Source organism: Lates calcarifer, linkage group LG11, assembly GCF_001640805.2.
Source record: "Lates calcarifer isolate ASB-BC8 linkage group LG11, TLL_Latcal_v3, whole genome shotgun sequence".
Lineage (NCBI taxonomy): Eukaryota > Metazoa > Chordata > Actinopteri > Centropomidae > Lates > Lates calcarifer.
The window spans coordinates 14,826,803-14,849,844 of NC_066843.1; the positions used below are offsets into that span (position 1 = coordinate 14,826,803).

Sequence of the window (23,042 nt, forward strand, 5' to 3'; positions counted from 1 at the left end):
CATAACCTATTAATTTCTTTTTTCTTTTTTTGCATAATGGAAACACCTGCTCATAAATATTACATTACTGAATGCTGGCTTGTTAATTAAGTTTATATATATATATATATATATATATATATATATAGTTTTATATGTACATTTCTGTTTGATTTGTGAGAAATGCCTTTACATACAGTAAGTGGTCTGAAAGAGTAGAGGGGAATATACCTATACATTGTCACCTATGGAAGGGTGTTCACATTAATGTGACAGGTGTATTAGATCTTTGTCGTCATGGTTTTGATAATAAACACATGGTTTAGCTTATGGAATGGTCACAGGTTGGTTAGATGCAAAAGCTATTTGGTTAGGTTTTTAAAAAATGGTGGTTTGGGTTAAAGTATTAAACCATTGTCATGGTTACAATAATGAACACACTGTTAAGGGTGTGGAACAATCTTGGTTTAAAGACACGACAATGACTATTGGTGTCAAACAGACAATGAACAGCAGTTACCTGTGTCAAAGTCCTGTATTTTTTGGACCCATCCATCCACCACAACTTTGTTTTAACATAGTTACTCTTTGTACTACGTCACCTTACTTCCCCCCTTTACACAACACGTACTGTGTGTACGTGTTGTGTATTAGCTACATGTGGGTGTGAGAGAGCATATCTCCAATCATGAAAATCAGTAACTCATATTACCCTTCAAATCTGTCTTGTCAGCTTAAGTATTAGCTTGCCCTGCATGTAACAGTCTGTGTGAGAGAGACTTAGCTTTTATCAAATAAATGAACAGCAGATGTGTGTCTGTGTGTGACTGGTGTCACGTAGAAGTGTCATAAAATAATAATAATAATAATAATAAAAAAACAGGAAATAAAAACTGTAGAAAACTTTTGCTAGCATGTCTAGGGTGTAAAAGAGTGTTGTGCATTTGTCAGTTTAATGCCTCTTTGTTTGCAACATCCTTTCAGATAATTTTAAAGAACAGAAGGGAGAACACCTCAGTTGTGAAGATTACAGAAAATAGGTAGGAAATAGTTAGCAAAATAGCTTACACTGAGGCTAGCCGTGACTGCCCTGTGACTAGTCTTAAGAAGCTGAAGTGGTGTCACTGTGCTTTGTTTTTTACTTCAGTTTTATAGTTCCCAATGAATGTACATGTGGTTTTTGAGAATCACACATCTCTGTGGCATGAATATTTCAATAGGGTAAAAGAGATTGTTTGGTTTTAAGAGTTTGGTCTTAACTCAGTTTGACAAGATACTGCATTTTGGCTTTGTTTGGTAGAACACTCATCTAGCACATGACAGACAGCTAGTGTACTATATCTTAGAGATAAATGGACCATCAAGTTGCTTTTGGCTTGAATGCTCAGAGAGTGGAGAGACAGGGAGAGATGGGAGGAGGTTTAGTCAGAAGCAGTGCAAACCACTGCAAGTCCCAACACACAAGAAGAGTATTAATTTTTCATCAGAGCAAAGGATATCTAAGAAAGGTGCTCACTGGTGTGCAGTGATTCCTGTCCTAAAATTGGATTTACATATGGGAGAAAACCCATGATATTCAAACTGAGCTACAGTATAAATGATCCAAAGCCAATGCACTCATAAATCCTATTTTGTGCAACAAAAGAAATCCTGCTGAGGTAGCTGTGTGGACATGTGTTGCATTTTATGGTGCAACTGCAAGCCTGGAAAAGACAAAATGTAATTGTTAGCATTAATCTTGTGCTGAAACTCAAACACAAAAATAACTGCACACACACACACACCAGGGACAACAGGAGGGGCAGGGGCAGAGACACTGCTAAGCTAGCATCTACTTCACCTTGTACAGTCATCATTCATGCCACACTTAACACATGCCACCTGAGGCTCAGTGTGTGTTTTCAAGTGACTGCCCACCCTTGGGTCCTCTTAAAAGACTTAAATCAGCACTGATAGCAGCCCCCATCTTTTTTTAGACTCCCCCCACCCCCCTTGCTTCTCACAGCCACAGCGTGTGTATGCTTTTGCACTTCATAGATCATGAGCGCTCTGACATTATACATCATTGCTTTGACTGGTCCTTGTCTTGACAAAGGATAAATGCCTCTATCTTTAACACCCACACAGCATTATACAGTTCATTTTAACATCTTTGTGGAGGCTCTCTTCCCTGCAGCGAAACCTCTTTAGATAAAACGTAGAGTTCTTATCGCAAAGTAAGACCGCTGTAAACATAGGGAGATCCAGAGTAAGTGAGCACTTGAGATATTATATCTTTTGTGTCAAGAGCACATTGACAGGGCAGGACATAGTGCTGCTACTGGGCTGCTGTGGAGTCTGGTCTGTGTAAAACAAAATGACCCAGTATATTCGGAAATGTCATTGTCTTGTATTACTAATATCATTAATGCTCTGTCACTGCTCACCAGTGAAGGATTAAGAAAACAGCAGAAGCAGAGAGTATTTGCCACGTGCTGCTGTAATGCAGTGTATGTGGGTGCTCTTTGCTTGTGTGCTGCAGTGTATGTGTAGCGCTGGTTAACTCTGGTGCAGTGCCCCCCCTTCCTCCCATTGCAACCCCTTTTACTCCAAAAAAGAGGAAGGAAGGAAAAAAATAACACTGAAGATATTTTTATCCTAACTCTGTTGAGGCTTAGTTCTCCTCCTCCCTTGTCATACTTCTCTTTCCATCTCTCTCACTCAATCTCTCTTATCTTTATGCTCTCTCTCACTTTTTTTTGGGTGCTCCTTTCTCCACTGCCACCCCCCCCACCCCCACCCCCCACCTCCACAATGAATAGAGAGATTACTGATATAATGGAAAGTGAGAGAAATTGGATCGCTTTACTGTGATCTCAGTGCCACAGGCGGAGAGGAAACATTACATGGAGAATTGTTGAGGTGTGCACAGTAATTGTCTTTGTTTCTGTGTGTTTTTTGTGCACTGGGATGTCCATCTAGGGTTGTTTAGGGTTATCTTCCAGCCTATACACTCCAGTCTGTATCCTAGCAACGCCCCATCAGGCCCACCTGTTCAATGGGCATCATCCCAAACATACTAGCAGACATGCTCACACATACACACACAATCTGCCTGTCCAGTCTGCATCCTGTTCTTGCTTATAAACACAAATTTGGGTACTATCATGCTACAATAATGCTCTATTTTGATTTTCACATGAACACCTAGTAACATATACATTTACAGTAGTCACGAATGATCCTTTTAAATTTTAATTGGTTTAAAAAAAAAAAACAGGAACGTCTCACAAACATCAGCTGTCAAGAGACAGAACTGAGGTCTGAATATTCTCATCTGCTCCACCTCACCAGCACTAGCAAGAAATAATTTTGTTTACTGATACACCTTACAGGATGTCCCACTCATATACCTATCTTCTAACATCCAGGACAAGTGTCTACATTGTTGTATCAAAGTGACATCAAATTCATTTATATTGATGCTGTAAACACCACTTTCTTTGCTGGATTGTGTTAAAAAGAAAAAAAAAAGATGCCTGAAAAAAGAGCGAAAAGAGAGCAAATTGTACAGTAAACAGAGGGAAGGACTGCAAAAGCAAAGGCTGTGTGTGTGTGTGTGTGTGTGTGTGTGTGTGTGTGTGTGTGTGTGTGTGTGTGTCTTCCAGATTAGATGGTTGAAAAGCGCAGAATGGGCTGTTGTCTCAAAGAGCAGCTTGGGCGCAGATATTGATTCCAGCACCTCTTTCTCTGCTGTAGTCGCACATAATTGGGTTCAGCGCTGCATCCCCTGTCCAATCAAATGGCTTAATACTACTCACCTGGTTGCTTCCAGGCCAATCAGATTATTTTAATCACAAAAACCCACTCAGTCCCCTTATCGCCGGCTGATTTCATCTGGGCATTGAGTGGTTGTGTGTGTGTGTGTGTGTGTGTGTGTGTGTGTGTCACCAGCAGCAATTTAAAGGGACGTGTATGTATTGTGAAGTGTTACCACACACAAAAACACCTATATTAGACAGCCTTTTTCTGTAGAGTGTCTGTCATCATTCTTGCGACCCAGTCTAGACAGCTGGTTTGTGTAACATGCAAGTGTGGTGTTCTGTATATACTGTAACATGAGTTTGTTACATGTGTTGGTTGATATTATTTATGGAAATAAAGCTGCTTTATGAAACTTTTTTATGTAAAAGAACAGAAAAAAGAATATTCATTAACCTAAATTGATAATGAAATTTGAATCATTTAAAGTTTTGCAGGCCAGACAGAGAGAATCAGAGACACAGATAAATAGAGGACAAATTATATATCATAGAAATAACATTTGACAAGCATAATTTGTGCAATGTGAGTAGCTGCAGAGGAACCAGCTTCATACACTGCGGCACATTCCTGCACAATGTCCTACACAGTACGAAACATCTCGCCTGCTGTGGCTTTTCAAAGACACATCACATGGGTACATGCTCCATTTAGAAGTTTGCCCTGTCGCCATTGCAGCCCCAGAACGGGGCAGAAGAGTAAGAAAAAAGGAGCTGTCTCTCCCTCCGCGTTGTAACATGACCGCTGACAGAAGGAGTGAGGGAGACAGAGTGGGTAAGGACAGCCATGATTAATGTGGATCCTATGTGGACCCAAGAATATCTTCCCTCTGCCCTCCATCTTAGCTAATGTGACCTGCCATATGGGTCACTCATTACATTGTGTGTGTGTGTGTGTGTGTGTGTGTGGTTTTAGTATGGACAGGCTATCGCTTAGGGTACTATTAATTCTCACTTTCTCTTTTCTGTGTTTTTTATGTATTTCTTTTTTGTTTTCAGTTTACACAGAACATACATCACACCTCTACTACTGACAATACAGTAATTCAGGAGTAATGCTCACATTTCAAAGAGTTTTAGCTGCTCTCAGGTTATAGCAGGCACACACACACACACACACACACATTTTGTTGGATTTGAATAGATGTTTCTACCCCTCAGCAATATGCTTTGTCCAGTTGCTCTGTATTTCTAGAGTGTAATCATAATCGACATGAATCAAATATGACTTTACAACTTTCATTACAAAAGAGCCTGCATGAATATTTTGGGATAGCAATACTAGCAGGTTGTAAATTGACTTTTTCTCATGCTAATATAATTCAATATCCCTTTTTCTCTGTTTTTCCTCACCTCCATTCATTTCTTTTTTTTTTTTCCCACCCCTCCACCACTCCCCCATCCTCCTCTTCTCGCTTATGTCTTATCATCCTCTGCCCCAATTCCCCCCACTCCTCCTCCTCCTCCACTCCTGCTCTCTCTCTCAGGTATATGATGAATGTGACATGGGATGGCAGAGACTTGTCATTCACAGAGGACGGCTACCAGGAAAACCCAAAGCTGGTGGTCATTGTTCTCAACAAGGACAGAGAGTGGGAGAAGGTAAGTTCTCAGAACTGTGTGTGTGTATCTGGCTGGGTTTGTTTGTGTATTATATTCAAAAGTGTAACCACATATTCCTGTGTGTTGTTCAGGGCGGTAGCTACTAACATCCAACATAATATTTCTGAGAATTTCAGGGTCTATTCTACACAGTTTGGGTTTTTAATGGTGACTTTAAGATTTTTTATTTAGTTTTTAGGCAAAAAAACAAATAATTTAAATTAAAACAGGTTTAGCATGCTCTACCATACCTGGCAGTGCAGAGAAAGAAACAATATTTAGAACAACAGGATAGGGAGATCAAAAATAAAGAAAATATAATTGCACAGCTCTCTGAATAAATAAAATGTGAAACTTTGGTATTTTTTTAATGAGCTCAAATTCTGCTGTGGGACTCGATAAGGCCCCTAAGGCCCTGACGTTCTTTGGTATTTGGTATATTTCTCAGTGTTGCTTTATCATGATCGATACTATACTACTATATTACTATTTTGCAGTTTCTTTGCCAATAAATCTGTGATAGCCTTGCCCTAGCTGATAATAGAGATCTATATGTATTGGTTGAGCCCTGATGAAAATATGTTTCCTTGTGTATTTTCTATTACTGATAGATACATTATTTCCTTTACCAAAAACTAAATAGATAGAGGCTGAAGTTAAATTGAAAGAAAAAGACATTGTAGCTCTGTCCACAAGCTTTGATTGGCAAGTGGCCTCTGAGAAACGCAGTGCAAAAATAAAACCAGCAGTAAGTGCTGCAGACCAGTAATGAAAATGATACCTCTGTCTCATCATACAACACTTAGTTGATCATTGAGCTCATTTACCAACAAGCATATAGATTTCTTTAACTGGTTAATGTGAGAAAGCTTCTTTAAAGGATGGCCACTAAAAATGGCTGAGTATTCCAGTCATTGTAATGGTCTTTAAATGGCAGCCATGTATCTTTATACCTACATCTGGCTGCCTCGTACAGGCTTAAATACCTCATATTTAATGCCCCGGTAGCTCATAGCTCAGAGTGGGCGAGGCTGGGAAGACAAGTTTGATAGAGGAATGGTAAAAGACAGAGGTGTGGCTAAAGAAAGGGTTTGGATAAGGAAGCAAAGGAGATGGATGTTGTCTTTTCCATTCTCTTACATCTCTACCACTTTCTGTCTCCTCTTTCCCACTGCTGCCTCCTTCTCTCATAGCATCTTGTATCTTACTTCACATCTCTCTATTTCCCTCTCCTCCCCATCTTCCCTCTTTACTTCTCCTCTGTGCCTCCATCTCGCCATCATCCCCCACCCCCCAGCCCCCATCCTTCTCCTTCACTTCTTTCCCAAAGCCAGATTATCTGTGCACTCTGTCTGTCTTTAGCTGTGATTGCTGTTGTGGTCTCTGATAGCACCTCAAACCACAGTTAATCAAAACCCAAGACCTCTGTTATTGGGGTGGCAAGGGGTCACTGTTCTTGTGTGTGTGTGTGTGTGTGTGTGTGTGTGTGTTTGTTTACCCTTTCACACTGGTTATTGACCGGAAATGCTATTCAAAGGACGTGTGCTTCGACCAATCTGGTTTTTATTCAGGTCACATCTGTGAGTGTTACAGTATTCGGTTTAGTTTGCCGCAATCCGCACAGTCTCCACCCAATCTTTGAGACTAAGCTTTTTCATATTTCAGACTGACACACACACACACACATATGCACGCGTGCACACACACACAAACACACACACACACACACACACACAAAAGACTCTTTGTCGGTGTGCAGAGGGGAGGTAGAGTGTGTTGTTGTAAACAGAAAGCCTGTGAAATTGATCAGTACCACTTCTCTGTGGTGCAGAGAAAGAGACCGAAGGCAAGAGAGACACGGAGACCCAAAGTGGAAACATAATTGGGAGCCTCTCTCTCTCTCTACCTCTCTCTCTCTACCTCTCTCTCTCAGTCTGGTGCAGCCGTCCCACCCATGCGCCAGAATTCAGCGGCACACACACAGAGAGAGCGAGAGACTTCCATGATGATCAAGAGATAAAAATTCAGTAACTGCACTAAAATATGGATATGCACTAAAAATATAAAATGTGTCCCCTCGGGGCACAGGAGGAAGAGACAGGGAGAGGAGAGCAGTATGGAGAGATACTGAGACAAGCGAGCGATGGAGACAGATGGGCCGAGATACAGAGAAGCAAATGAGTGCGAGAAAAGGAGACAGAAAGAGAAAGAGAGGAGGAGAGAGGTGGAACTGAGCCACCACCATGTGTTTGCATCCCCCCTTTTTTCACCCACTACAGGTGTTTAGCACTCAGGTTTTCAAAGCATCCACACCTGCTGTTCTCTGCAGCACAGGCATGCAGTTGGTTGGATGGTATATTTTTACGTTTTGGGAAGAACCGCTTGTAAAATCATTGCACCTGTTAGGTTGTATGTGTATGGTGTTTGGATTTTTTATTTATTTGGATTTTTTTGAGGGTTACGTAATCACCAGTGAATTTTATTCAAAAGAAGTGCAGATTGCAGCAAGTCATGCGGGTGTATTTGACTGGATCAGGAGGCTGGATCCAGTGTGGCGTTATGGGGGATTTATGCAAAATTAGGCTTTTATCTGGAAAAAATGTGCTGTAACAACTGAACTAATGTAGTAGCAACAAAGAATAACAATTGAGATGGATGCGGCCTTGCCAGCAGTGGCATACTTAAGCACTCACCATACATTAATGTGTTGACACACAGATGGTGCATTCTATGCTTTTTTTTTTTTTGTTGTTTTTTTTTTTGCAATAAATGAATTCAATTTCGATCCAGTATCACACAGTTTTAAGGCTTCTGTGTAGGATAAAGGCTACATAAATACATACACACGCAAAAGAGCATAGGTTGGGTTTTAACTTTGTGTGTTTGCTCTTACTCTATAACTTTTCTTTTCCTGTATGTGTGCACACACACCAATAGTTTGACTTGACTTTTTTAAGTTGCCCAAAACAGAACATGTATTATGACTTTTTCTCTGATTTTGATATAAATCTTAATTTGTAGCTTTAACGAAATATTAATGCTACACATAAAAAAGCACCTGATGTCTCACTTTGTTTGATGAAATGACATGTCTGAGCAGTGATCACAAATTAGCCATGACCATATGATGTTAGTTATATCCATCAAAGAAATTCTTTAAAATTCCTTCAAGTTTGAAATATTTAAAGTATAAAATAGTAACTACTTCAAACCAGATGCTACTATAACTGCCAGAACTGGAACTAACTGACCATGTGTAGTACAGTGGGTTGCCAGGTTGTTAATTCAGGTACCTAGCTCTTTCACACTTCATATTTTACAGGAAATACACAAACTGGCAACTCTGCATAGACCTTGACTTCATGTCCAACCAATGAAACTGAAATGTATGCCGTGGATGCATGCATGTAAATAAGTTTTGATTTCTTTTAGATTAAAATGTACATGGAACTGTGTTTCGTTAAATATCATAACGCTATCATTTATGAAACACATTTAAAATGCTTCTTATTATGCTTTAAAAATCAACTTAACATCATTTCAGTCAAGAAAAACCAACATAAGACTGATATGAATGTAACTGTGGCAGAGGTTTGGTTTAAACCCTGGCATTTAGATGTGTGATGATGGATGAGATGATGAACTTGAAAATGTCCTGGATGCTGGCGATGGAATAGGGGAGGAGACAGAGTTGCCTCCTGAAAAGCTTTGCTGAAAATAATAGAATCTATCCAACAGCAGAGAAACTCATAAATATGTATTGATGCACTCGTAGGCTTTGAGAATTCAGAATTCATCATATGGGATCAGCAAATGCGCGGCGGTCAGGTAAAAACACAACACCATGTCACAGTTGGAGAAACTTTGTGAAAATAGACAGCCCCATAATCAGTGACAGGGCAGAAATGATGATGAATCTTCTTACTGTATTCAGAGTTACAGTACAACTTCACTGACTGAATGAGAAAAGTGTATTTACCGATCAGAACCAGGATGTTATGTTTTATTCCTGCTGAGTAGATGGAGTGTGTAAATTGCTTCAGGAACTGCTGCAGTGTTAGCAGCCAGTTCACAAAATAATTATTACAGACAGCATGGGATTTGTGCTTGGAGAATCACAATATGGAGAGCAGACACACACAAAAGCCCACATGCATACACACACACACACACACACACACACACACACTTCCAAACTGACGCACAAACACACGCATGCATTTTCAATCCAGGCATCACTGTTCTCTGAATCTTAATGAAAGCGCTTCACTTTAAGGAAAGATGTCTGAATCCAAGGATGCAGTTTTCTCTTGCTCTTCCTCTCTGTCATCTTCTTTCTCTCTGCCCTTGTTGTGTACAGACACACACACGCACATGCACGTGCATACTCACATGCACGCAGACACACACAAACACACACATTCACAACAGAGCAAGCGTAGGAGAGGGAGAGCAGAATCCATTTTACCGACATAATTTTGTCTGACAGGAGTGACAGATACTGTTTTATGACTGAATGGGTTTCTCCACGCTATTAGGAACTCATTCTCCCATAATGCAACTTGCCACAGCGATAACTCTCCCAGTGAGACTGGCATAGAAAAGGTGCTCAGTGTGAGAGCCCTGACCCTTGTTTTCCTTTATTCTTTCTCATCATTCTCTCTCACTTGTTCAGCCCGGTGCTGGTTTATAGCCCTTGTGTGTGTGTGTGTGTGTGTGTGTGTGTGTGTGTGTGTGTGTGTGTGTGTGTGTGTGTGTGTGTGTGTGTGTGTGAGAGAGAGAGAGAGAGACAGACAGAGACATGCAGGTTCAAAGAGCAAGGCCTTTTAAAATGAAGATAAAGAAAGAATAGGAGGAAAAACAGAGAGAAGAGAGGAAAGGAGGGCACGTTTGAGGTGACAAAAGAAAGAGCAGTAGATGAAACAAAACACAGCTCTTCTGGGGCAGAGTGTCATCTCATCGCCAAGTGGCTCTAAATCCATCGCAGGGTGATGATGCGATAGGATTGCCGCCATGGGATGTTATAATGCAGTAATCCCACAGGCCCTATCATCGTAACCTCCCACTGGCCCCGCTGCCACATTACACGCACACACACACACACACCACTTCTCTGTGTATTGTGTGTGTGTAATATCTGGTATTTCATATAGGGAGATTCAGCTTTCTATGGCCTGGCCGGTCGATAGAGAGAATCCTCTCTCCTCTCTGGGCATTAATTTATAACCCCTCTTTCTTTAATTAGAGAGAAGGGGGAAGCAGAGGAAGAGGGAAGAGGAGAACAGGAGGACAGGAAATCAGAAGAGCTGCTGAAGTCAGCTTCTTCTTCTTCGCCCTCCTCCTTCTCCTCCACCACTTTTCCCTCTCCTTTTTTAACCATCTTCTGAGTAGAACATTTATCTCTCCTCAGAATTTATTGACTCGTCCAACCAGATTGCGGACACACCTCAAAAGCCTATAGTAATGATTGAATGGGTCAGATTTGAGTTGTGTCTTCAGACCTAAGTTGGACATCTTGCTTATGTACATGTCAGTGCTGTAAATAGTAGATAGTAGTGAAACCAAACAAATTAGATAATTATAGGATCAGCAGTCAGTAAAACAAAATACTGTTCTTCTAGAAAAATTGAGGTAAATGGGATTTTTTTCCCCCCTCTCCCAACATGTAAAATGACACATTAAGTTATATAGTTAAAACCCCAGTGGTGTATGCATATCAGCATAACACACACAGCTGGGAACTGCTGCTTAAGGGTCTTAAAAAGACCAGAAAATGACTCCAAACTGCTTGTGGAGCTTGATCCAAATGTTTTGAACCCACACTCTTTTCTATTCTATTCCTCTCTGACTCATCTTTGTTTTGTTTTTTTCAGATTCCCTTTTTTCTGTCCTATCTTATTATGTGCAAATTCCCCCTCGCTTTTACATTACCAATCCCATTTCCTGATTTACCTCCCAAAGCCTTTAAAAGACACACATATATGTGCATGTGTGCACATACACGAGCTGCACTCACTCACTTGTGAAATGCAAATCAGCTGGGGTTTGACAGATAGACAAATGCGGCCAATCCCTGGAGAGTGAAGGTGACACACAAGAAACCGTGCACATGCCACCTCAGTGTACCGTCCTACCCCTTCTGCCCCCCTCCTATACCTCGACACATTACACACACACACACACACTGAGAGACGTAGCCGACAGCAGAGTGAGCTGTTGACAGTGGTGCCGTCTAAGAGCGGAAAGAAGACTAATCCCTGTCAGAGGATAGAAAACCACTCAAAGCAAAACAATTAAAATGCTAATTTCACTTCCTCCTCTCTGCTCGCCTGTTAATGACTTAGCCAGGCATGCCGGCTAAGCAACAACATGCGTGTGCGTAAATATGTGTGTTTGTGTGTGTGTGTGTGTGTGTGTGGGTAACAACCACTGTCCCATGGCTCCAGGGTCAAAGGGGTTACAGATTAGTATGGCTATATAACTGTATGTGTTTGCAAGTGTCCATGGTTTGTGCTTCTTCTATTTTATTCACACACCCAAAACAAACAAAAAAGTAGTATCTTAAGCTTTTCCTATTTGTCACTGGCTTTGAAATCCAGGCCTGAATCATCGCATTTATGCCCATGAACATGTGTGTGCATGTGTGTGAAACACACACAAAAACTTTGGCTGTAGTCAGCCACTTCACTCCACGCTACAGATGTATTGCTGAAAAGTAAGACTTTTGAAATGGACTGAAAGAGTGAGAGCGAGGTTTTGCCATTTTCTGGCTCCTGTAACATTAATAATTGAGAGTTGAGCAAAGCCTTGCTGCAGCTGTCTCTCTCTCTCTCGCTCTCTCTCTCTCTCTCTCTCTCTCTCTCTCTCTCTCTCTCTCTCCAACTCCCCTGTCTGACAAAAACATATGTAACCAGCATACTCACACACGCGCTCACATACATACATTTACCGACAGGTGTGGGTGCATAAAGAGCATCCATAGGGGAATCTGTGACATCACTGCTCTGAAAACCTTCTTAATTATTAACAGCGTCACAGCATTATCATTCCTGCCACATTCCCTCTCTCTTTCACATATATGTTTGCATTCATCGCCATACTGTATATTCCTCTGTGTGCATTTTGTTATGCATCCCTACACATCATGCTTTTTAATCTGTTATGTTGTACCTGCGGTCATACATTTATTATGGTCTGTCAGCAACATGTATTCTGATATGTATGTTTTTGTGCCAAAAAGGCAATGGCAAAAGGAACTGCTGACATGGGTCCGCATTTGTAATCATCTCCACTTCCTGTCTGCTTTGAGTTATTATGCAAGAGACTACAGCAGTTAGTAAGTTGACAGGTAAAGAAAAGTAACACATTGTGTTTCTCAAAATGGTTCCATGTTATGGACACTGACTGGTGGACATAACTTTCCCTCCGCTCCCTGTCTCCTTGTATTTGATCTGAGAGCATCAGACTTGCCAAGTATTTAGAGACACTGTCTTTTCAATGTTAGTTCGTGGGTCTTCTTCTGACAACAGCCAGTGCCACTGTTACATAAAGTGTTATTGGGAAGATGCTGACTCCCAGCCTGCTCACTAATTATAAAGCACTGGATAAATACCTAAAATGTAAATTCAACTTTTCTAGTTTTCAGTGACCTAACAGCCTCAGTGAGGTACATAGTTGCATATTTATCATTTCACCTTTTTTTCTCCTTCCTTCCAGATGGGGAAACTGGACAATGGCAGCCTGACACTTAAGTACCCAGTGTGGCCACGTTTCAACTCCTTTGGTGATGCTGAGCTTGATGACAACCACCTGTCCATTGTCACTTTAGAGGAGAAACCTTTCGTTATTGTGGAGGACGTAGAAAGGCTCACCGGTACCTGCATGAGGAACTCTGTCCCCTGCAGGAAGCACATCAAAGAGTAGGTCTCCCATCTATCTATCTATCTAGCTAGCTGATTTCTGAATCAATATTTAATTTATTGTTTACACTCAGCTAGTGTAATACTGGCAGCTCACAGTTAAGACAGGAACTAGCCAGTTAATCTGTTAGCATCAGCGCGTGAACCATAGAGCTGTCAGTTTGACTGGTTTGATTGATTGGTTTTTCCTGCTCACAGTGAATAAATCCTCATGTTTAACAGAGCAGCTGACTGATTATGGTTTAACTTTCCACCAGTAGCTAACAGCTAACAACTAACTGCTCACTGTTAACTGTATTTGTCCAACCTTCTCATGACCACAAACTTTTGAGTTCACAGCTACTACATAAACACTCATTATAAACAGAGTCTCTAGAAAGGTGTGATTCAACTTTTACGTAGTCTAGTGTTGGAAATGGAAAATGTCACAAGTATTCATAATATTGAATATTTAGATATATCAATATTCAGCCCTACTGTGTAGTTACTTGCTTGTACATAGCATTATTAGTCTCATTGAAAATTACCTTATATTTCTGGTAGGTTTGATAAAAAATCTAATGGAATTGAGGGTCCTGTCTAAATGTAACTGTTTTGGAAATGGCTCTGTTCACAAAATAACTTCAGAGAAAATGCACAGATCAACAGTACAGAGAAAAGAAATTGTAACAACACTTGATTATATAGATTAAGCTAACAAGCAGAGATATTTAATCAGTTTGAAATGATAAACCATTTATTATTCAATTTGTCAGTTACAATATCACCCACTCCCCTCAGCATGAAGCTACTTTAACCTTAGCTAAATGCAGTCAACAACTAGCCTTATTCAATGCAAAGGTACAGTCACCTCCAAAAATGTTAATGCAGCGTGATGAAAGAGGTAATTAACCATAGTATGAGCATGAAATAAATCTACAAATCTTATACAGTGATATTAAGAGTCCAGGACTATAACACTTACTGTACAACATACTGACACTGACTGAAATAGAAATAGTATTCATGTAATGCAATCCACTAATTAACTTTGTGTGTTTGAAAAATTAGACAAAGCATTACAAAACTTAAATTCCATTTTACATCAGTGTATCTGATAATTGGAACATGATAAAAATGACATTATCCATTTTCTTCAGCATTGCGTGTGCTCTCTCTCTCTTTCTCATTTCTCTCATGAACATGGCAAGAGGTGCAGTGTGCGATCTATGCAGCAGCTTCTTTCCTCCCCCTGAAAATGGAGGCGACTGCTGAACTCAGCAATTTACTTCCCTCCTCACCAATTTTTTCTCTAATGCCCAAATTTCTAGCCTCCTCCTATATTATGTTCTTGAAGTGCACACACACACACACACACACACACACACACACGCACACACGCAGTGAGAGTTGCTTAGACTGTGTGTATGTGTGTGTCACTGAGTGACTGTGTGCTGCTGAATCAAAGCATGTCATTGGTTTGCAGATGATTTAATATTATTTTCCTTCACTGGAACACATATGCTCATGGATATGCTTACAGTAAGATTGGCATGTACACTACATGTCTTGTTTTACTCTTATCATTACAAACATGTAACTGTCTATAACTACTGCACATATACACACATGGCTGCACACACACACACAGAGCTGATTAAGTGGTAATAGGGTCCCAGGGAAGAGGCCAACAGAGATTTCCATCCAGAATCACTGTGAAGTAGGGCGGAGGATAAAGCATCTCCAAGGAGGAACACAAACACACAAGCTCATGTACACTCTCTGTTGCCACATGTCCACTCACTCACAGGCCAATGCATTTGGGTGCTTTCCTCCCTCCCACAGCGCAATTCCCACTCAAGCATCCATAGTGTCCATTTGGAGAAAGAGGGATAGATGGAGGGAAGGGAAGAGGCAGAGAAAGAGGAGTGGGAGTGGAGGGGCTGGATTCAGGGAGGGGGTGGGGGGTGGAGGACAATCCATGCATGCAGAACCACAAATTCACTCATCCAGGCTGGGCCTAGGAACAAGCCATACTCACACTAACACACAGAATCACACATATACCCACACTGCCCTCTCTGGAGACCCCTCGGGCCCTGTAGCGTTTCTATATCAAGTTGGCCTGGCAACTTCACAAACAGCCTCCATAACATCACATGCTCTCACTGGCTGAACTGTGCTATGGTCTGCCTAAGTGGGTACACTGTGTTCATGAATGCAGCTATTACAGTTCTGGCCTATATGCTTGCTCTGTCTCTGCCTCCGCCAGCTGAACCTGCCAGATAGTTGACTTAGTTGTCCTTGTTTCTGTTATTATTATCACAGATACCATTCCCTGCCCCACAACCCCTCCCTGTACCATTTAATCATGTACTTACATCACGGTAACATGACTACATTTTTATCATTTCAGTATCTTAGATGCTTTACTCAGCCATGTTTCTTTTTTTTCTCTGTGTAGAGAACCAGTGGTTTAATTTGGACTCACTGAAGTTATTGAGTGTCATACATATAGCATGCATGAAGAACCTCTCTGCACTTCTCTTTGTCCATCTACCTATTCTGCTGTATCGTACCGGATGTATTACCATAACTGTTGTGCTAAATTGGAAGCTATGGGCCAGCATAAAAAAAGCTGAGCTACAAGGTTTAAACAAATACACACTGCATCGCAGAGGGAGTGTCAAAGTTATTTCAAAAGTCTTTATTTTAAATTGATGAGGCAACAAAACCCATATTGTTTCACTGGTAATGAATTAGCCCTAATTTTGTTGACACATGCTATGTGTGTTAGAACATTTAGATGCAAATTAGCTTATTTATTTCATTTTAAATTAGCTCTGACAGCTGCTATAGATAATCTCTGCTTATATCTGTAGAAAATTACCCTGGATGATTGCGCAACGTTTCACAAAAAGTCATTCACAACTGCTGACAGATCAGCTAGTGCCTGGCTTTTTCAAATGAACTTTTTTTTGTCATGTGAAACTATTAGACCATAAAGAGGAAATTCCTTTCCAGTTTTAAGACGGGAAAGAATTCCACTTGGGGTGACATTCATTTGACAGATCGATGGTGACTAGTCAGGGTAACACAGGAGTTGCAAAAATGGCTAATGTTTTTCCACTGCAACAGAGTTCCTCCAAAGTGACAGAGTTTCAGTTCTGAAGGTAACTGCAGAGTCACGTCCGGGTGTGTGAATTTTTTTTACTCACTTTCTGTCAAGTTTGTGTCCTGTTGTTGTTAAACTAAAGGGCGAGGTTATCTTCTCCTAATTAGCACACATCTAAAAGTTAAATGAGAGTCCCAGGTGGCTGAAAGTTGATGTGCACTCTTGTGTTTGTGTGTGTGTGCGTGTGTGTGTGTGAGCACTGTCTGAACTCTCCTGCTCTCAAATTCATACACACAGATGGTACAAGGCTTGCAGATGCAGTGCCGTCATAAACCCTCTTCTCTAGAGAGACAGAGGGAACAAGCATATTTTTCAAGTCTTCTGATGTCATTTCTGAAAAGAACGACCTGAACTTAAAGGTGAAAAAGTCCCAGGGTGATATTTGTTCACTGGTGCATTCATATAAATTTAACAAGTAGGATGGAAAGAGAGGCAAATCGTGTTTTGTTTGTTTCTAACCCAAAGGAAAGATGGCTGGCATTTCTGAAGTCAAACAAGGTTTATCAAGATGAATAGAAAAGTTTGAACTGATTTACACGGTCAGTCTTTTTCCATGCAAAGACTTGGTATGTCTGCTAATTAGCCCGCTCAGTTTAATGCAGACCGTATGAAACGTTTTGTTCCCAAACATTTCTCTCTTTCTCTAACAGGGCTTTAACCAAAGATGAAAACTGGTTGAAGCAACTGCTGTTCAAAATCATCACCTAATGATATGTATGTCTTGTTTGTGTTTCTGTAGCAACACAACTGAGGCTGGTGGGACATACATCAAGAAGTGCTGCAAAGGCTTCTGCATCGATATTCTGAAGAAAATCGCCAAATATGTCAAGTTCACCTATGACCTGTACCTGGTAACCAATGGCAAGCATGGCAAGAAGATCAACAATGTCTGGAATGGGATGGTGGGAGAGGTAAGATGAACATGTCTGAATGTGTGTGTGTGTGTGTGTGTGTGTGCTTCTGCTTCTGCTTCTGCATTGAGCTGAACCTATTTGAGCTTAAGTTTGTTTTATGACATGTTTTAAAGAAGTAGCTAGGCAGAGTTATCTCTCTCTCTCTCTCTCTCTCTCTCTCTCTCTCTCTCTCTGCTCTGCATCTCTCTCTCTCTCACAACAAATACTTAGACTTTTGACTACTTTTTTTCATGTCATAAATGATGAGTAGTAGTACTGATCAGTCTTCACTCTCAGTTTGACAATTGAGTTGAGCAATACAAGCCAAAGGCTGAGAAGACATTAGAGATGTGTGTATGACAGGATATTCCTGCTCCTTATGTTCCAAAAGAAGCTTTAAGTGTTTGCTTTGCAAAACTTTCACAGGGTGGGGAAAAAAAAAAAAAACATCAGCCATGAGGCCAACTGTAAATGCTCAGAAAGTAAACAAATCTCAGCTACTCCTGCAGAACTCTTTTGCATAGCTTTAATTACCAGCTTCAACTTGAAGGTAAAGTCCCAGAGTTCATTTTAAGACTGTAAACTTTATAGCTGTCTATATTTTTTATGGCTCACTTTATTCACTCAGTTGAAGTTCATCTGGCATTCATCTTATTTAGCAGTGACGCCCACTCGCATATTGATTATATTGACTAAGATTCAATCTGATATTTAAAGTCTTATTAATGTTCCGGTGCATGGATTTGGCAAGTTTTTGCATTTATTTTTGTTTTATTTTTTACTGTATTATCAAGAAAGATTCATTTGCAGAGACTGCATGGAGTTAGACTACTGAGGCAAGTAACTAAACATGGGGATTTTATCATTATTATCCTTGCTTCTCCCGTAGTTCTCAGGGTGTACAGCTGCTTATCTGCCTGCTCTCTGTATCAAGTCACTAAAAACTGAACTGAGATTTGAACAAACACAGTAATGAGTGTAGTGTAGCTTCATCAGGCAGTTGTTTCTTTCAAAATGATGATGATTATATTGATTGTTTGTTGCATTTGACTGCCTTTCTTGTGGAAAACCACAGTGAATGCCTCAGTGATTGAAGAATATAATGTCAATTTTCTTCTTTGCCTTGCTTCCCTCTCATTCCCCTCATGTCTTTCTCCTCCTTCTGAACATCCATCTCCCCCCTTTTCCCTGTCCTCGTTCCCCTCTCTTCCTTCATGCCTAATCACTCACCCTCCTCATTCTTCCATCCTCCTTCCCTCCCTTTATCCCCACGTTCGTCCCTCTCATCCTCCCCTGAAAGGTGGTCTATAAGAAAGCCGTCATGGCCGTCGGATCTCTGACGATCAATGAGGAGCGTTCTGAGGTCATCGATTTCTCCGTCCCGTTCGTGGAAACCGGGATCAGCGTCATGGTCTCCCGTAGCAATGGAACTGTCTCCCCGTCAGCCTTCCTCGGTAACTGTCGCCGAATAACTCTTGCTTTGTTGTTGGACCCAGGAGACAGGGAGAGGAAGATGTGTCTTGTTTGCTTTTTCAGTTTGTACGAGTGTAGATGGGAATTTGTTTTGGGTGTATGTGTGTTTCCTGAGACACAGGGATGACAACACAATTCAGTTCCGTTACACAGCTGTCAATACTTGCTCTTTCATCTGAGGGATTTAGCTCAACTCTTACTTCCTGCCACAATGACTCTCACTTACCTGAGAGGGACTTAACACACAGGATTTTAACCTCTGTGACCACGGATATCCCTGTTATGTCTGCTCAGTCACGTTCACTTGATGCACAGCACTTCAGCATCAGCATCCACAAGATCCACATATAAGCAACCACAAACTCAGAGGCACACACACACACACACACACACACACACACACACACACACACACAGGCACGAACAATAACAGCCTGCGTGACTGCATAGAAGTGCAGAGAGAAACTCATGCATATACCAGCACACACAGGCACAAAGACACACACACAGGTACACACACTGACACGTATGCAGCATGCAGTTACTGCTGTGAAAGTGGCAATTATAAGGGCTTAGCAGGAAAACCCCATAATGGCTGCTTGCCAGCACACACACACACATATATATACTTGGACACACACAGTGCACAGCCTTGTGCCAGCAGTGCTCTCCCATACATTAGAGCAGAGTTTAATCTCTGCAGTAGTGTTGTGAGCTCAGAGGGAGGACAGGAGTGCTGACACCAGGGCTTCCTATACTGTACACCTCCTCACACTGTCAAATGGGAGGTGTGCCTGTGTATATGCAAGTGTGTGTGTGTGTGAGAGGTGTGTGTGTAGGGGCTATGTGAACATGCAGGAGTCAGCTTGTTATCCATGCAGTTCTTTCTCTAGTGTGGGTGTGGGTGTCTATACATGATTGATTTATTCATTCAGTTCATGGAAAGACAGTAAGGCAGTGGGCAGAAATCAGAAAAAAAGTGATGTGTAAGATATAAAAATTTAATCCAACATGTGCTAATACTGTCCACTTATTTTTCTCTCTCTTTCAGAGCCATTCAGTGCATCAGTGTGGGTGATGATGTTTGTGATGCTCCTACTGGTGACTGCAATGGCTGTCTTCATGTTTGAATATATAAGTCCCCTTGGCTTTAACAGAAACCTGGCACAGGGAAAAGGTGAGCATAACAATACACATATGGAAAACAGGCTGCATTCAAGATATGCCATGTCTTCTTTTTTTAGTAATTGTTTTCTAAACCATGTGTCATTCTCTCCCATGTCCTCTCTCTCTCAGACCCCCATGGCCCTTCCTTCACCATGGGCAAGGCCGTGTGGCTGCTGTGGGGTCTGGTCTTCAATAACTCTGTGCCAGTGCAAAACCCAAAAGGAACCACCAGTAAGTTCATAGTGTCTGTCTGGGCCTTCTTCGCTGTCATCTTTCTGGCTTCCTACACTGCCAACCTGGCTGCCTTCATGATCCAGGAGGAGTTTGTCGACCAAGTCACGGGGCTTTCTGACAACAAGGTAATGGCGGGCTAATGAGAGAGGTGGTGTGTTGACTCGACTGGCTGGATGGTGGTTTGAGTGTTGGTAGTTGAGATGTTAGCTTGGAAAAGAATAGGACAAAAAAGAGACAATTTTCACACCATTTCGTTTGCAGCCCTGGAATTTCGTCACAGATATATTCCAATTACCTCCCAGGCTTTTCTCATTTTTAAAACTCTTATAAAACTCAGTGGCTCAAACTTCCAAGTTTAACAGTCTTAGTAACTCTTTAGTGTTTTCCAGTCCATTTTACTCAAAAAGTAACAAAGTGGACCCTGAAGCTTTTTAGTGGCCATTTTAGAAACCAAGTATACATCTGCTGCAACAGCAGTGAGAAGTGTGAATGTGTTGTGTATGGAATAAATGCTGTATATGCATGATAACAGTTAATACCTATCATTTGATTAATTCAAGTGCCTGTAATTACAGTCTCACCGGTAACATCTGGCATAGTGTAGATAATCCACTAAAATCCATTAAACATAAGAAATTCCTTAGACATTTGGATCCACAATGCAAGTATTTGGAATAGTGTTTGGATTTAAATGCTCAAGCCATCCAGAGTGGGCATGTATGCTGTGAATAATTAGATTTTTTCATTTGGAGTTAAATATCCCACACATATCCACACAAGTATCTAAATGTTTTCTGGTTGCAAAATGTAATTCTTCTACAAAAATTTGCCTTATAGTGTACAAATATGATAATATGCCATGAAGTGATAGAGTCTATACATACAAAAGGAAAGATAAGAAAAGTAATGTAGAAAAGGAGAAGGAGGTCAAGGAGGAGGACAACAGGCTAAAATATCAAAAGAAAAGGTCAGTCCAAATGTAGAGAAATAGAAAGGAAAATCAAGGCAAAAGGGTAGAGAGTTCCTGTGGAGAGAGGGACAAATATATGGAGAGATGCTACCAAGGAGAGAGCATTTGAGAATGATGTAGAGAGTTTTGACAACATCCAGAAGGAGAGAGGGAGGGAGGGAAGAAGGGGTACTGCAACTGGCAGGAGGGTGACTGAGGAATAGCGAGAGGCCAAGATGTTACAAGACAACAGGCGGACAGATATGGGCCAGGTTGACGGCTGAGGTAGGGAGAAAGGAATGGCACGAAGAGGGAGAAAGCGAAAGAGATACGGAAAGACAGAGAGGGTCAGGGAAGAAAGGAACTGGACAGAAAGGGTAAATGGCCGTTCAGACAGATATGCTGAGCGAGGCCGGGCATCGTGACAACTGTGACCAGCAAAATGATGAAGAAAATTCCCCAATGAGATCCCTGTCAGTGATTATTCATCAAAACTGCTTTAACCAGTTTTGGACCACTAGGGGGCTGAAAGGCTGCACAAAGAAGCCTCAGGCTGTATCAGCTTATCAGGTTCTTTTAAGTAACGTATTAGCAAACACTTTCACATCTTGCAGACACAGAGAAACTTGGTCATCCCACTGGAGCTGTGTTTCTAATCACCTAAATGTGAGGCCAGTATTTTTAGTTGTAGCCCTGGGTTGGTCACACTAAACTTGAGAAAAATATTGCACTGACTTAAGTGCTCTGTCATTTTGTACTGTTTCCATATAGTGTACAGCGTGCGACTTTGGTCCCACTTGAAAAACACTAACTGGTTTGGTTGCCTCTCCAACCGTGGAAACATTACATTACATTACACTCTGCAGATGCTTTTTCCTAAAGCAACTCACTGTGTATTTCCAGCATTTTTCTTGGTCAAGAAAAAAACTTCCACATATGGATTGGAGGAGCCACCAGTGCTGCCATAAACAGCCTTCCAGATCTACTAACTGAGCTACAGACACCTCATCTGACCTTTTTGAAGTACTAACAAAATATGTAATATGGGTGGTGATTCAGAAAGCTTGCTTCACACTCGGCAACCTTTTTTATGTTACAAACAAACAAATACAACAGTGTTGTGTGCCACCGGAGATGTACAATTAAACAAATTGGTTAAAATGTGATTCTCCTAAAATGATACTCTAACTGCACTAACTACACTAACAAAACTCATTTGTTTTAATGTTTTATGAAGAGGGAATAGTGAATGTGTACTGAGCTACCTCCCAAGCAGGCTGTCTCATGCACAAGTGAAGGCCAGTCAGTTAAGAGTTCTGTGGTGTTTTAGGCTATACAGACACCCCAGATTTGTCTTTACAACACCACCTTATTTTCTTCTGCTTGTTAAAGAGGACATGCTGTTCTGCTTTCTCAACCGCTGATAGCAGAGCTTGTGTTTAGTGCACAGACTTTAAGAATTCAAATTTCTGCAAACAAGTGCTGTGCTGGGGCTGTAGCAATTTGTTGTAGTGACATAATAACAGAAGTAAGCAGGTTTTGGAACTTCCCACTTGCATCAATTTAAAAGAATCTGGCACACAAATTCCAGATAGAAATAGATGGAAACCTCTTGAGTTCTGCTGGTCCCGTTATAAATACAGCAGTACATCAACATTAGCATTAACAGTTATTTACTTACCAATAGCTTCAGCCATAGTGTTTGCAAGAGGTCTGAATTCACCCCCTGGACAGCGCTACTTCCCTATCCTCTCATGTTGGACTGAGGGCAGACTGGATCCCACAGTGACTCACTGTGTGGCATTACGAGATGGCAGCGGGCCAGAGCTAGCTGGTTAGCACGCTAACTTCAGTAGAGGCAAAAAGTGATAG

General features: G+C 41.2%; 1 protein-coding gene across 1 annotated transcript in view; it reads left to right on the plus strand.

The window, feature by feature from the left end:
* Positions 1-23,042, plus strand: part of grin2aa (glutamate receptor, ionotropic, N-methyl D-aspartate 2A, a) — a 136,589-nt gene that overhangs the window by 94,457 nt on the left and 19,090 nt on the right. The window contains 6 exon segments of the mRNA XM_018672845.2: positions 5,267-5,381; positions 13,098-13,300; positions 17,194-17,365; positions 18,648-18,801; positions 19,872-19,997; positions 20,117-20,346. Coding sequence (XP_018528361.1) covers positions 5,267-5,381; positions 13,098-13,300; positions 17,194-17,365; positions 18,648-18,801; positions 19,872-19,997; positions 20,117-20,346 — 1,000 coding nt within the window.